At 53.1% G+C, this 13,306-nt stretch overlaps 7 protein-coding genes across 7 annotated transcripts; 3 read left to right on the forward strand and 4 right to left on the reverse strand.

The window, feature by feature from the left end:
* Nucleotides 1-68: 68 nt before the first annotated feature.
* Nucleotides 69-1,862, forward strand: QC764_407920 (uncharacterized protein; the record flags this gene model as incomplete). Its single annotated transcript, XM_062947080.1, has 1 exon — nt 69-1,862. One exon carries the CDS (start codon nt 69-71, stop codon nt 1,860-1,862), a length of 1,794 nt encoding a protein of 597 aa, XP_062800607.1.
* Nucleotides 1,863-1,908: 46 nt separating this feature from the next.
* Nucleotides 1,909-3,980, reverse strand: TRM7 (tRNA (uridine-2'-O-)-methyltransferase trm7). The gene is made up of 2 exons (XM_062947079.1): nt 3,040-3,980; nt 1,909-2,990 (listed from the first exon to the last, which is right to left on the reverse strand). The coding sequence occupies exons 1-2, from the start codon at nt 3,140-3,142 to the stop codon at nt 1,936-1,938; spliced, it is 1,158 nt and encodes a 385-aa protein (XP_062800608.1). The 5' UTR covers nt 3,143-3,980; the 3' UTR covers nt 1,909-1,935.
* On the forward strand, nt 3,538-6,266 carry MAK5 (ATP-dependent RNA helicase; the record flags this gene model as incomplete). Its single annotated transcript, XM_062947078.1, has 2 exons — nt 3,538-4,125; nt 4,188-6,266. The coding sequence occupies exons 1-2, from the start codon at nt 3,886-3,888 to the stop codon at nt 6,264-6,266; spliced, it is 2,319 nt and encodes a 772-aa protein (XP_062800609.1). The 5' UTR covers nt 3,538-3,885.
* Nucleotides 6,267-6,545: 279 nt separating this feature from the next.
* On the forward strand, nt 6,546-7,861 carry QC764_407890 (uncharacterized protein). The gene is made up of 2 exons (XM_062947077.1): nt 6,546-6,993; nt 7,117-7,861. Exons 1-2 carry the CDS (start codon nt 6,777-6,779, stop codon nt 7,428-7,430), a joined length of 531 nt encoding a protein of 176 aa, XP_062800610.1. The 5' UTR covers nt 6,546-6,776; the 3' UTR covers nt 7,431-7,861.
* Nucleotides 6,670-9,609, reverse strand: QC764_407880 (uncharacterized protein). Its single transcript, XM_062947076.1, has 5 exons — nt 9,010-9,609; nt 8,679-8,951; nt 8,230-8,611; nt 7,518-8,175; nt 6,670-7,426 (listed from the first exon to the last, which is right to left on the reverse strand). Exons 1-4 carry the CDS (start codon nt 9,265-9,267, stop codon nt 7,721-7,723), a joined length of 1,368 nt encoding a protein of 455 aa, XP_062800611.1. The 5' UTR covers nt 9,268-9,609; the 3' UTR covers nt 6,670-7,426; nt 7,518-7,720.
* A 581-nt stretch (nt 9,610-10,190) lies between these two features.
* Nucleotides 10,191-10,409, reverse strand: QC764_407870 (uncharacterized protein; the record flags this gene model as incomplete). The annotated part of the gene is made up of 1 exon (XM_062947075.1): nt 10,191-10,409. The coding sequence occupies one exon, from the start codon at nt 10,407-10,409 to the stop codon at nt 10,191-10,193; it is 219 nt and encodes a 72-aa protein (XP_062800612.1).
* A 1,196-nt stretch (nt 10,410-11,605) lies between these two features.
* Nucleotides 11,606-12,318, reverse strand: QC764_407860 (uncharacterized protein; the record flags this gene model as incomplete). Its single annotated transcript, XM_062947074.1, has 3 exons — nt 11,606-11,857; nt 11,921-12,058; nt 12,130-12,318. 3 exons carry the CDS (start codon nt 12,316-12,318, stop codon nt 11,813-11,815), a joined length of 372 nt encoding a protein of 123 aa, XP_062800613.1. The 3' UTR covers nt 11,606-11,812.
* Nucleotides 12,319-13,306: the final 988 nt, after the last annotated feature.

Genomic DNA, 13,306 nt, shown 5'->3' on the forward strand with positions numbered 1-13,306 from the left:
CTCGATTTGGGATTGGGACATCAGAAGGGGAATTGATCACAGTCAACGAACAGAGACAGACGGTCAAAATGTCCGAAGCCTACCCCTCCACCCCCTCCCCGTCCCCTTACTACACCTCCCGCCGCTTGGGACATCACCACCACCTCGACGACACCCCCATCATCGCAGACCTCAACCCCCGCCCCCGCTCCCTCCACCTGCTCGTCGCCTCCAACGGCCCCCGCGACGTGGCCTACGCCCAGACCATCGCCGTCCGGCTCTCCAAAGAAACGCAAATCACCACCCGCGCCATCGTCGACGATTTGACGCATCGGTTGGCGCAGGAGATCATGGTTCACCAAAACAAACCCGCCTCCCTTGCCACGAATGAGCAGCAAGCTTCGGAACTGATCGAATGGGCGGATTTGCTGGTGTTGGCACCGATAGATGCTGATACACTGGCGAAGATGATGGTCGGGATTGCGGACAATTTATTGTTGCAGGTGCTGAGGGGGTGGGACGCGAGCAAGAGGGTGCTGATGGTGCCCGGGATGACGAAGCAGATGTGGGAGAGCCCGGTTACGAGGCGGCAGATGGGGAAGCTGCATCGGAAGTGGGGGTGGGTGAGGGTGCTGCCGCCGGTGTTGTGGTCGTATGCCGGGGATGGAAGTGGGAAGAGGATGGTGGAGTGGGAGGGGTTTAACGAGCTGCTTGGGATCATCAAGAACCAGGCGGATTTGTTGAAGGTGGGGTTTAATGTTGACGTTGGGGGTGGTAGTTTGCCGGTGGTGGTGGTGAAGAAGGGGAAACAGAAGAAGGCAAGGAGCCAGCTTCCTCCGGAGCTGTGGAGTATGATTTTTGAGTTTTTGGGGGATTGGGAGTTGGCGACGAGTTTGGGGGTTTATACTACCCTCGAGGTGCCCACGGGGGAGGGGTGGAGGAGGGAGCCGAGGGATAAGGGGGATCTGGTGGGCGTTTTTATGCATGAGTTGGAGTGGACGCTTCTGGGCGCGGATACGGAAGAGATCTGTAGGAAGCTGGCAAAGGCTCCGGCGGGGTTTTGTGATTTGAGCGCGTTGGCTGTGCACCTCATCTTCAAGTTTTCCTTGACGGGGGTCTTGACTTGGATCGAGGGGAATTCACCTCATTTGTTCAAGTGTTTTGACGGAAAGACGATACCGACAAAGGCGTCGGCTTACTATGGGAGGACGGATATTTTGGAGTGGTGGAGGAAGAGCCCGAGCTTTTTGGAGAAGCAGTATGATTGTGAGGCGGTGGATAAGGCGTCGATGAGGGGGTTCGTGCACGTGCTAGAGTGGTGGAGGAGGAGCGGACTGCCGCTCAAGTACAGCGAGGCTGCGTTTGAGGGGGCGAGTTCGAAGGGGCACATTCATGTTTTGGAGTGGTGGAGGGAGGCGAGCTTGCAGAACTCGGCCGTGGCGCTGAAGCCGGGGAAGGCGTTGCTGGGGGCGGCGCAGTGGGGGATGGTGGAGGTGATTAGGTGGTGGGAGGAGAGCGGTATACCGGCGGGATATCACGAGGCGGTTTGCAAGATGGCGAGTCGGTGGGGGCAGGTGGAGGTGCTGGAGTGTTGGAGGCGGCTGAGGGGGGATGACAAGCTGGAGTTTGATAATCAGATCTTGATGGAGGCGACGTATCATGCGCATATTCATGTGCTGGAGTGGTGGAGGAAGTATGCTCATGGGGAGCTGCCGGGGATGAATGGGAAGAAGGGCAGGAGGGTGGAATACAAGACCATGGATGTGGAAGAGGCGCTGGAAGATTCTCTTGGCGACCAGACAAAGGTCAGGAGATGGTGGGCGGAGAACGGGTTGAACTTGGGCCTGGGTACTACGGAGTGGATGAAGATCAAGGCTCTTTGAAGTAAAATAATAGGCAGGACAAGTCATTCGAAGCTCATGAGTTGGTCTTGGCATGTGATGCTTTTGTGGCTGTCTATTTGGCAACTACCGGCTTCCCATAGGCACCTCCATTCTGCCTCCTCAACTCAATAGCCCGTTTGTAAGGCGGCGCAGTAGGTGGTTGCACAGGAGGCAGAGAAACGTGACCGGCTGCGAGCTTATAAGAGGCATCAGAATCGAAAGCCGAAAGGTCACCGCAGGCGATGAAAGGGGCTATCCATCTGTTCTTGTTATCGCTTCCGGAAAGGTCCTCGAGGATAACCTCAGTGATACCATCATCACCCGCTTTTGATGGCTCAGACTGCGAGATGGGGTCTTGCTGTTGCTCTTGCAACTCAGCCAGCCGGCTACCCACGCCCAAGGGCTCCTCCAGGCTGGCCTTGAAACCCTCTGGCGGCTGAAAGTTGATGCAGACGATGAACGCTTCCACACTGCTCGCACGGGAAGACCTTGGCTTGGCCACGTGGACTTTCTCGAAGAAGACCTTGAGCTGGGCGTAGAGGAGGTCCACGTTGCGGCCCCGGAAAATTTTGGCGACAAACTTTCCGCCTGGTTTCAACACGCAGAGGGCGAGGTTGAGGGCGGCGAAGAGGAGCTGGGATTGAACGTAGATGTCGAGGTCGTGTAGACCGGTGACATCAGGAGCACCGTCGCTGATGACGAGGTCGACTGGGTGTTGGGCTTGTTGGTTGGTGGATGTTTCGGGGTCGTAAGATGGGTCCAGCGCTTTGAGGAGAAGGGGGACGGTGGCGGGGTGGGTGATGTCGGCTCGGAGGGTGATGACGCCCGGGAGGGGGCTGATGGGCTGGAGATCGATGGAGACGATCTTGACGTCTGGCCTGGCGGTGGTTTCATCTTGTGTGTTGGCCATTTCAACGTCTTGCTTCGTTTCTTGCTGGCTGTCCTCTTGGGAGGACGCTGATGGGATTAAGTTGAGCATCCTCTGACGGAACTGGGCTTCACGGTCTTCCCAGGCACAGCGGCCGAATTTTTCATTTTTGATCAGGACTCTGGAGAGAACTTGAGACCAACTGCCCGGGGCAGCACACAGGTCTACAACTCTGGTGACATTTTCGAAGAGGTTGAATTCTGAGACACAAGTTAGTTATGAGTTTGGGTACCAAGTCGTTGAACATACCCTCATCCAACTGGAGGAGCTTGAAAGCACTTCTGGCGCGCCAGCCTTGTTCTTTGGCGAGCCGGTAATAGGCGTCGCGCTTGTCTTTTGACGATTTTCCCATTCTGGCAGAAATATGAACCCCGCAATGTGTGTGTCACCGAAGGTGAGTTTTAGTTTAAGTAAGGTAATAGAATCCAGGAAATTGGAGATAGATCCAGAATAAAAATATCTTGTGAGAAGAATTGGAGAGTCGAGTGAGATTCGATTTGGGACCTCACGAAGTAGCCGGTTGGGATGTGAGTGTTTAATGCAGGCTTACATGAAGCTTGAACTTTTTTGATGCCAAATTCAGTGCATCGCGGGGCAGGTAGTTGTGTAACTGAAATTCTAGCTAGCTGTTTCCGGCAGGCGGTGAGGTAATATAAGGGTTAGGGTTCTAGCATGACAGTTGCAAGTTGTCAGCCACGGCATATAAATGCTCATGTCGAGACTGAAAGATCTCATAAGTGAATCTTCCAGGAGTTGGGATGAGAATGCAATGCTCTCCACTGAGGACCATTTTGCGCTGCCGGGCTGAGAGCCATCCTTCTGTTCGGTAGCTGAACTGAACTTCCTAAAAAGTGGGTCCGCCAATTGTAAGTTTCCCATCATCGATTTTTCACTTTTCTCGCAGGGATATTTACTTCACCTTCGGCATCACATCTCAAAACACATCGATAGGTACGTTACGGTCGCTCACATATCATCAAGGCGGTCTTATTCTGTTGATGTAAGCAAAACATCGCACAGCAGCTCCAACCTTTATCGAGGCCCTCTCTCAACTTTGCCTGACTCCCGCGCTACCGATTCTGCCAGTCTCATACAATGGCGTTCGACAAGAAGAGAAAGCACTCCGGCGAGCAGGCGCAGGCCAAGCGCTCGCAATCAAAAGGCGGCCCAAAACGCCAAAAGACGCAAAATACGGAGAAACACTTTGTCCCCGTCGATGAGTTGCCATGGCAGACTGTTGAAGTTCCTGAGATGTTTGATGACGCCGAAGGGTTTTACGGCCTGGAAGAAATCCAGGGTGTTGATGTCGTCAGAGAGGGCGATGTTGTCAAATTTGTGAGTTTCAATGGCCTGGTTCATCTTGAGGCTCATAAGAAGTCTTACTCACGCTCATTTAGGTGGCTGCTGTGCCTAAAGGCAAAGCTGGCAAGAAGAAGGATGACAAGAAGGCTGAGGACCAAAAAATGGAGGACAATGAAGATGAATTCGAAGGCTTTGACGACACACCTGAGGAGGAGTCAACTCCAGTAGAGACCAAGGCCGGTGACCAAAAGAAGGAACCCAAGACCAAGAAGGACGCCAAGGACCAAAAGAAGGAGCCAAAGGAGGCAAAGAAAGATGGAAAGAAAGACGCCAAGAAGCAAAAGAAACCAGCGCCACAACCTACGGAAGATCCCGAATTGGAGTCGAATCTGTTCACCAGCCTCGACACCTTACCTGATATCGAACCAGAGGAAGACGTTGATACATCCGAATGGGCGCCACTTGAGTTGTCGCCTGACCTGGTAGCAGCGATTGGAAACCTCAGATTCGGCAAGCCAACACCGATTCAGGCACGCGCTATTCCAGAAATAATCAACGGTCACGATGTTATTGGTAAAGCGTCCACGGGTTCCGGCAAGACCTTGGCCTTTGGGATTCCCATTGTGGAAAAGTGGCTTGCGAAGCAGGCAGAGGGAAAGGAGGACGAGAAGAAACACCCAATCGCCATGATCCTTTCACCAACAAGAGAATTGGCTCATCAGATTTCGGATCATTTGAAGAAGCTTTGCGATGGTCTTACCGAGTCGCCTTATATCTGCTCAGTCACTGGTGGTTTGGCTATTCAGAAGCAGCTGAGGCAGTTGGAGAAGGCAGATATCATCATCGGAACACCTGGTCGTCTGTGGGAGGTCATCAGCACAGAAATTGCCGTAATGAACTCGATCAGGCAGATCGACTTCCTCGTGGTGGATGAGGCTGACCGCCTGCTCAAGGATGGCCAGTTTAAGGAAGCAGAGGACATCATCAAGGCCTTGGACCGGACGCGTCCCGGTGAGGAGGCTGAGGAAGATTCGGATTCCGACGAAGAGCCTACGCCCAAACACAACCGCCAGACCCTGGTCTTTTCTGCCACCTTCAACAAGGCCCTCCAGCAGAAGCTCGCCGGCAAGGCCCGCTACAACCTCATGGGAGAAGCTGAGTCCCTCGAGCACTTGCTCAAGAAGCTCAACTTCCGGGAGGCCAAGCCCAAGTTCATCGATGCGAACCCCGTCTCCCAGATGGCCGACAAGCTGAAAGAAGGTCTCATCCACTGCGGTGATCTCGAGAAGGACCTCTACCTCTACGCCGTCCTCCTCCTCCAACCCACCCGCCGTGCCCTCGTCTTCACCAATGCGATCAACACCGTCCGCCGCCTCACCCCCTTCCTCCAAAACCTCGGTCTCCCCGCCATCTCTCTCCACTCCGACATGGAGCAAAAAGCCCGTCTCCGCTCCCTCGAAAAGTTCAAGGCCGACCCACCCAAGAACGCCAACCCCGGCTCCTCCGTTCAGGCTCCCATCCTGGTAGCAACCGACGTCGCCGCCCGCGGTCTCGACATCCCCAACGTCGACCTCGTAATCCATTACCACGTCCCCCGCAGCGCAGACGACTACGTCCATCGCTCCGGTCGCACCGCTCGTGCGACTCAATCCGGCGTGTCGATCATGCTCTGCGGCCCCAAGGAGGACATCCCCACCCAGCGCCTCATCACCAAGGTCCACGCCTCCACTGCTGCCTCCAGCGGCAAGCCCAAGAAGGACCTCTTGGGCGTCCAGACCATTGACATCGACAGGCGGCTGGTATCCCACCTCAAACCCCGCGTGACGCTCTCCAAGAAGATCACCGAGACGACGATTGCCAAGGAGAAGGGCGCAAAGGAGGATGACTGGCTGAAGAATGCGGCGGAGGAGCTGGGGATCGAGCTGGACGAGGATGAGTTTGAGAAGGTGGGCAGCTGGAAGGGGAAGGGAAGCGGGAAGAAGCAGCAGGAGAAGCAGGCGAGGGCGGTGGGGAAGCAGGAGGTGCAGAAGTGGAGGTGGGAGTTGAAGGAGTTGCTGAAGAGGCGGGTGAACACGGGGGTTAGTGAGAGGTATCTGAATGGGGTTGATGTGGAGGGGTTGCTGAGGGGGGTGAGGAGTGAGTTTTTGGGGCAGGTGGAGGGGTTGGGGCTTTGATATTTTTTTTTTTTTTTAGTTGAAAGATAATGTGTCCTTTAATCAAATAGCAAAGTGGTTCTGGAATTAATTTTGAAAATTGTGGATATTTTCCCAAGAGTTACCACTTACCTCAAGTCAAGCCTCATCAACCTCACTGTCTCCGGCAAATCCTGCCAAGACCCCGGCCCGATGCCGGTGTTCAGGGTGAGTCACCAAGGCCCGTCCCGGCGGGTTAACGGGAATGTGGAATACTTCTAGAACAACCAAGGCTTTATCATGCATGAATGCAGGTCCATACTTTGTAGATTCGCTACCCTCCCACCTTCCTTGTCAATGTTAGGGCGTGATGGATATATGACTCCTTCCAGCTTGATATCTGCAACTATAAAAGCTTTGGAATTTCAACTAACAAAGACTTTTGGTCTTATCTCATTTCAACAGTTGACTCTCTCATCACTCTGAACTTGCCATCCCCACTCATCCCATCTTATTGTTCATCCAGTCTCATCAGCTTCACCGACCTCCAAGATGTCTCAACCAACTGAGCACAAATCATGGACAAAGACTGTCGGCACCACAAGCAGCAAGAGCCTCACATGCACAGTCTCCACCGATCCCACCCTCATCTCCCTCGATGCCCTCTCCGCAGCCTTCAACTCAGACTTCATCTACTGGTCCAAACCCCTCACCCACGCCCATCTCCAGACTCTAGTCCAAAACTCACTTTGCCTCGGTCTCTATGATGGTAGTACCCCAAAATCACCTCACAATCCCAAGTTTTCTTTTTATAAAAAAGTAAAACTTAAATAATAAAAAAAGAAAGAAAAAAAGAGACTTACACAAACTGACACCATTTGTATCTATATAGAAGAAAAAGAACTAATAGGCTTCGGCCGCCTGATAACCGACCGACTCACCTTCGCCTACCTCACAGACGTCTACGTCCTCCCCTCCCACCAAGGCAAAGGACTGGCCAGATTCATGATGTCCTGTCTGGACGAGATAGTCTCCGAATGGGACGAGCACCTGAGACGCTTACTCCTCTTTACCCGAGACGAGGAAGCTGCCAAGCTCTACAAACACACCCTCGGGGCACAAGACGTGAGGGAGACCGGCACAGGAAAGCTAATCTGCATGGAGAGGGTCGGTGGCGGAAACACCTTCCAGGCACCAGATCACTGAGATGATAGTACACCAAAAACAATCAGTAATCTCGCGTGAGCTTGATGAGTAAACAAAATGTTACCTGTCTCGAATTTGCAAACTTACTTGTCAAATAACGAACAACATTGCCAGCGTGGCCGCCCATCTTAAATTGAGATTAATAGCAACCAACATGACCTCGCCCAATATCTTCAGCACGAGCACCAGGCTTCCTCAAGCTGCCCCTTGGCCGCTCGGCAGCATATCAACGCAAAGCTAGCCCGGTAAATAAACTCCGTTCCATGTCACCAGAGATCGCCACCCCAAAATCAGTACTTCTCATCGTACTCCTCGTCCATCTCCAGCTCCGAGTCCGAGTCGTTCTCCAGCTTGTCCAGCTTCTCATTCAGAGCAGCCTTTTCCAACAGACACCTGGGTGTGCCCTCCGGGACAGCCTTTCTCTTCTTTCTGAACATTTTCTCGCCATTCGCGGCATACTCATTGTCCAGAATCTGAATAAGGGCCTCGATATCCGCTTCAACATCCCAAAATGCGTCAAAGTAATGCTGGCCGACTTTGTCGAGAGCGGCATCATGATGAGCCTGCTGACCGACCTTCGCAGCCACCAGGCCAAAGTAGCCGACAAGTTGTGTTTCCTCGAGGGTTCCCGAGACGGCCTCTTGAACATGGCCTCGGAGTTTGTGACGAGTAGCGGCACTCCTCAAACGAATGTGGCCAGCCATAGTCCTGGCTATGCATTCGAAGAAATTAACATCACCAGACACTGGGTGATACGAGTCAGTACAGCTTCACATGCTCCTTTTGGAGGCGGACTTACTGGACTCTTTCTTGCTCCCGAAGGTCTTGTCGGTTATGACCATGTTCAAGTACTTGGGCCGGTTGAGGATTCGACGGAGGATCCGCATGAAGAAAAAGCGGCTGCGGCCCAGGCCAACATTCCGATTCAGAATGTTGAGGATGGCTCTAATTGAGTTGTTGGTGGCAAGTGCATGACGGATGCTCTCCTCAATCAGAGCCTCCACGTTCTCCTCTTCCTCTGCACCAAACGGCTGCCTCAATGCGCCGCTGGCAGTTTTGCGGACCTCGGCGAGCTCCTGCTGAGCCTGGCGCAAGAGGTGCTTGGTGCACTCCACCACGGCCCCTTTGGGACAAGAATCGTGACAAGTATCCCCTTTACGAAGGCCCTCGAGGTTGGTGAGCTGGGGTGAGGATCGAATATCAGCATAGCATACAGAACTAGCATAGAGCATAAGAAGATCGGCTTACATCGCGCAGAACGTAACTGATGTTGTAAGCTGGGAGCTCCATCTGCTGCTGGGTGGGCTTATGCGACCAACCCTTGAGCCAGTACCGTGAGAAGGCAGTGGAATAGCCCCAACTGGGTTCCAACTTCCACGTCACAAAGTCAATCTGAATCTTGTTGCGAGATGCATCAAGACAGGGCCATAAAAGCTGTTTCGATAGCTCGTTGAAGTATGAGCGGCAATTGCTCTCGCTTGCGAGCTTTTCGGAGCCGCCGTCGGTGGTTGTAAAGAGAAGCTGACAGGACATCAGGTCTGCGTTTTGCTCGACAGAGTTTGAGGGGTTTGGTACTTACGTTGAGGGCCACATAGGCCAGGCCTTCTCGACCAGGCAGGGGCGAAATTGGGGTCTCGGGGGTGGGTTCCTGAACGGTGATCTCCCAGCCGACACTCGGAGTCCAGGTTGTATCTATGAAGTAGTCGGCGAGAATTTTCGTGGCGGAGTAAACCTTGTCGGGCCTAAGGTAGCACCATCCTTTGAAGTTGAGCTCGAACTTGTCAAATTCAGTTCTGTTCTCGTCCCATCTGGGTATCAGGCAATCAGAGCGCTCCATGGCTGCTGTCCGATGTTTCCAGATGACAGAGGACACCGAGAGCAGAGCAGAGCAGAGAGTGGGAGGAAGGGGGAAAGAGCAATGGTAGCTTTTTGTGGTGGGCCTCCCCACACAAGAAACCTTAATGATGGCGATGTGTGACGCTGGCGACCAAGATAAGGAAGCCACGACCGGTATACACGAGACGCCCCGGGGTCCTCTTTTTAGGTTGGCACGAGATGGCGCCAGGCAGGCCGCAGGCACGAGAAAGCATGTGATGATGTGAGGCTTGACATGTCCAGCTTCTCCCCCCAACACCTCCGGTTCCCCAAGGATGAAAGGCCGCCGTTTTATCTTTTAGAGGCCGGCGCGAGTGAGTCGGATGGGGGAGGGGCGACATGGTGGAACGGCATCACCACCACATGACGTCTCACTATCTCCAACATGATAGGCTCCCCTCGACAGCAAACACGATGCACTCACCCACTCGCCCACCGGCAAGGCAATGGGCAGCAGCGTCGACGGCAGCACGCACGCACACACGCACACACACACGGAGCCTCCTGTGTAACCATCATGCACCTGCTCGCCGTCCCTGATAGCAACCCTCGAGTCGTCTACCACCTAGACGTGTGTGTAACTTTCTTCATCTGGATAATAAAAGAGTCATGCTCTCGGCTATCGTGTTATTGGATTGGTCCAAGTTCTTTCTGTTTTCTACATCTTTAAACGCTTGGGTGCACACTATCCGCGACTCGGTCTGTATGTTGCCGGCTGATCTGATCCTTCGGAAGGGATGGACACGGGATGCCCACGGGATCACACCTCCTCCGCTGCCTCAAGAAGAGATATGCTATAGGTGCGCAGGTCGTGCTTCCCTTGCATATGTATAATGTATGGCAAATTCCAACTCCACCCGATCAAGAGCCTTCTCCATGACTGGCTCATCTTGACCGGCCTGAGAAGGTGGCTTGTCCTTTTTGTCCACGCTGTTCAACATCCCACGCAGTGTGTCTATTTTCGACGTTGACATCCATCTCTCTCACAGGTTCGATCACATAATCATGGGTAAACAGGAACTGCAACCTCACAATTCTGCCCTGCAACCCTACCCAGCAAACCACGCGAGCCACACCAAGGCGGGGAAAGCTTGCAGCTGCCATGTCACGAACCTGTTCCAGACCCCCGTCCAGAAGAGATCGGATCGAGTGTCAGACGGTAGGGCAGAGAAGAAGCAAAGAAAAGAGGGGAGGGTAGCAATTTTATGTGGTTGTCACGGTCCGCTGCCCGCTTATTTCTGTCGTGCTCCATGCCACATCCATCCGACTTTCACATGGAGAGGAGGGGCAGAAATCAACAGAGGGGGCTGACCAGCTGCTTTTTGAGCTTGCCCTCCACCACAAAGGTCAGATAATCGATGGCCCATCTTTTCAAACTTTCCGCAGGTTCGAGGGTTTACCACAAAACACTCAACAGCTCGCTCCGTAACGCAAGTAGGCATAATTCTGTTCAGCCCTCTCATATCACCTCTCTGCCCTTCCCGAACTCTAGACCCCATCTGAAAGTGCCCCGCATACCATGATCCTTCTTAGTATCATCAACGCCGTGATTTCACCTCTCTCTGCACACTGGGTCAGACGCAGTGACATGTCGCAAAACTAGGTTTCCAGCAACCGGGTTATTGGCTTTCTGGGGGTAGGTTATTCACATTCATTCCTCTCCGAGTCTCGAGCCATGGCTTTTGCCTCCTATTTCACCCCACACTCCAACTGACGTGATGATTAGACATGCTTCAAGCCACATACCAAACCTTTTGAAAATTCCATGACGTTCCAGACGCCGCAAGGCTTATCTCCTTCGTATAACTTACCTATCGAGACATGGCTTGAATGTGGTCAACAGAGTGCCGTTCGTGCAGAGCTCCTGATTGACCATTTTACCTATCAAGGGAAAGAAACACTTCTCGATAGAAAATAGACCAGGCCTACTAACTGAGGAGAAAATTGGGCGGTGGTAGGTTAACTAATGCTGTCATCGGTTGTAGATCCGGGGGGGTCTGTATCTTGACGAAATACTTCTTTCGATGGGTGATAATCTCGTCTGTGCCGAGATAGCTCCCATGACAGCTCGTCTCTGAAGCCTGGGCCAAGCCAAGTTCAGCTATCGTGATGGATTCAATCCCCACCTGGCTGCTTCTCGATGGAGGTCTTCTCATAATCGTCAATATCTGACATGAGCAAGCTCTAGGAACAATTGTCAACCATAACATCAGCACAGGATCCCAAGTTTAAGATAAAGCAAAGACAGCTCTGTTGCCTATTCTTCAAACCACGCTCCTTTACACTACAAAATAAGAAACCAGATGAAAAAGAACCGAAATATATAACCAAGACGCTCCTTAGACACAGAGAAAAGCCAGTTACTATATATATAGCCAAGGGGATTAAATACTCGGGAAAGATAAGAGACCCTGACATCCAAAGAATGTGCACTGAAGAGTTCCCCGTGTGTTGATGTAGCTTTGCACAGGGAAGAGGAAGAGAGATGGGACACGCCGGTTTACCGTTTATTTGGCAGCAGCAGCCTCCTTCTTCTTGGTTGTTGTCTTGGGCTATCAGGAAGATATGGTTAGTTGTGTCTTGGGTTATGCCAGGAGGAGAGAGAGTTGTCTCACCTTCTCAGCTTTCTCGACCTTCTCAACCTTCTCGGCCTTTTCAGCCTTCTCAGCCTTCTCGGGCTTGTCGGCCTTCTCCGTCTTCTCGGCCTTCTCGGCGGCCTTCTTGGGCGCGGCCTTCTTGACAGCAGCCTTGGCCTGAAAGTCAGAAAGTTAGCCCGATTGTGCCTGATATGTCCTCCACACAACCTGAGGCGCAGCCGACATACCTTCTTCGCAACAGTCTCCTTCTTGGGGGCGGCCTTCTTCTTGGTTACACCGGTGGGTTTGGCGCCCTTGGTCTCCCCCTTCGCAGCCTTGGGCTTGGTGGTCCTCTTCACGGCAGGAGCGGTGTCGACAGTCTGAAAGACACGCGGCTTGGAGTTGCCGGTGGACGAACGGGTTCCTTCACGAGCCATGGCTGATAATGTGGAATTAACCTGTGATTATCTGCTCCAAAAAAGTCAGTATGGATACACAAGTGAAGCGCGATCCCGCGAGAGCTTCAACTGTGTGTATGCGACGCGAAAGCAGCAAAAATTGCACGATGCGCTCGGCAGACCACATGCGCGGGCAGCAGCTCTCAGCTTTTCTCGCGGCGCAAACTGTTCGGACAGCCCAACTTACGTGGAAAATTGGACAGCAAAAACGCGACGAACTTGCGCAGCGCAGCGAATGAAGCAAAATGGCGTAAAAGAGGAGATAAGAGACTTGTCTAGGGCAAACGATAGGAAGGGCCAAAGGTCGAAATGTCGCAAGGAAAACAAAAGGTGGGCGGCACAAAAACAACGGGGTTGGGGTGCGGTGGGTGAGCAAGCAGAACACCACACACCACTCACACCTCCATTATCATTTTTTTGTGTTTTCTGCCGCAACCGCTACTCCGTACCGACCCAGCAATCTCTCCAACCTCCAATCTCCAGCGTCCAGGGGCCAGACAGTACCACTGGGCTTCCATCGTGTGTTTAGAGCGCTGGCTTTGCTGATTAGGGCATAAACAAGAGAGCCGTCCTAGGTTAAGCTGTCCAAACCAGTGGATCTCGCCCGCCTGCCGGATGCTGTGCTGCTGCTCAAGTGCTGCTCGGCATTGCCGCGCGCCTGCTGAAGAGGAAGATGGAGAGAGGTCTGCTGACGATATTGTTCCAAGGAGCAGAAACACGTGGCGATCGACGAGACAGCGCTCCCGCCGAGAGAGAGACAGGATCAAGAGTCCAGGCTCTGCCCGACTCTCTCTGCCAGTTGCAGCATTCCGGGCGGGCGTTCAATCGACCATGGTGGACTGGCTTGGTGGTACAGGACGTTGAGGCCGCCTAAACTGAAGTGGTGACGTTCATGAGCATCTTGAGGTTGTCAAGACGAAACTCGACGGCGGGTGGCCCAAAATTTCCAAAAATCGTAGGAAGAAGG

The sequence above is a fragment of the Podospora pseudoanserina genome, chromosome 4 (genome assembly GCF_035222485.1).
Source record: "Podospora pseudoanserina strain CBS 124.78 chromosome 4, whole genome shotgun sequence".
Lineage (NCBI taxonomy): Eukaryota > Fungi > Ascomycota > Sordariomycetes > Sordariales > Podosporaceae > Podospora > Podospora pseudoanserina.

Coding starts and splice junctions, on each gene's coding strand:
- QC764_407890 (XM_062947077.1), top strand. CDS start 6,777: ATGTCTCAACCAACTGAGCACAAATCATGGACAAAGACTGTCGGCACC. Junction 6,994..7,116: donor TTGCCTCGGTCTCTATGATG/GTAGTACCCCAA, acceptor GTATCTATATAG/AAGAAAAAGAACTAATAGGC.
- QC764_407880 (XM_062947076.1), bottom strand. CDS start 9,267: ATGGAGCGCTCTGATTGCCTGATACCCAGATGGGACGAGAACAGAACT. Junction 8,952..9,009: donor TGGCCTATGTGGCCCTCAAC/GTAAGTACCAAA, acceptor ATGTCCTGTCAG/CTTCTCTTTACAACCACCGA. Junction 8,176..8,229: donor CGGGAGCAAGAAAGAGTCCA/GTAAGTCCGCCT, acceptor CGTATCACCCAG/TGTCTGGTGATGTTAATTTC.
- TRM7 (XM_062947079.1), bottom strand. CDS start 3,142: ATGGGAAAATCGTCAAAAGACAAGCGCGACGCCTATTACCGGCTCGCC. Junction 2,991..3,039: donor GCTCCTCCAGTTGGATGAGG/GTATGTTCAACG, acceptor CTTGTGTCTCAG/AATTCAACCTCTTCGAAAAT.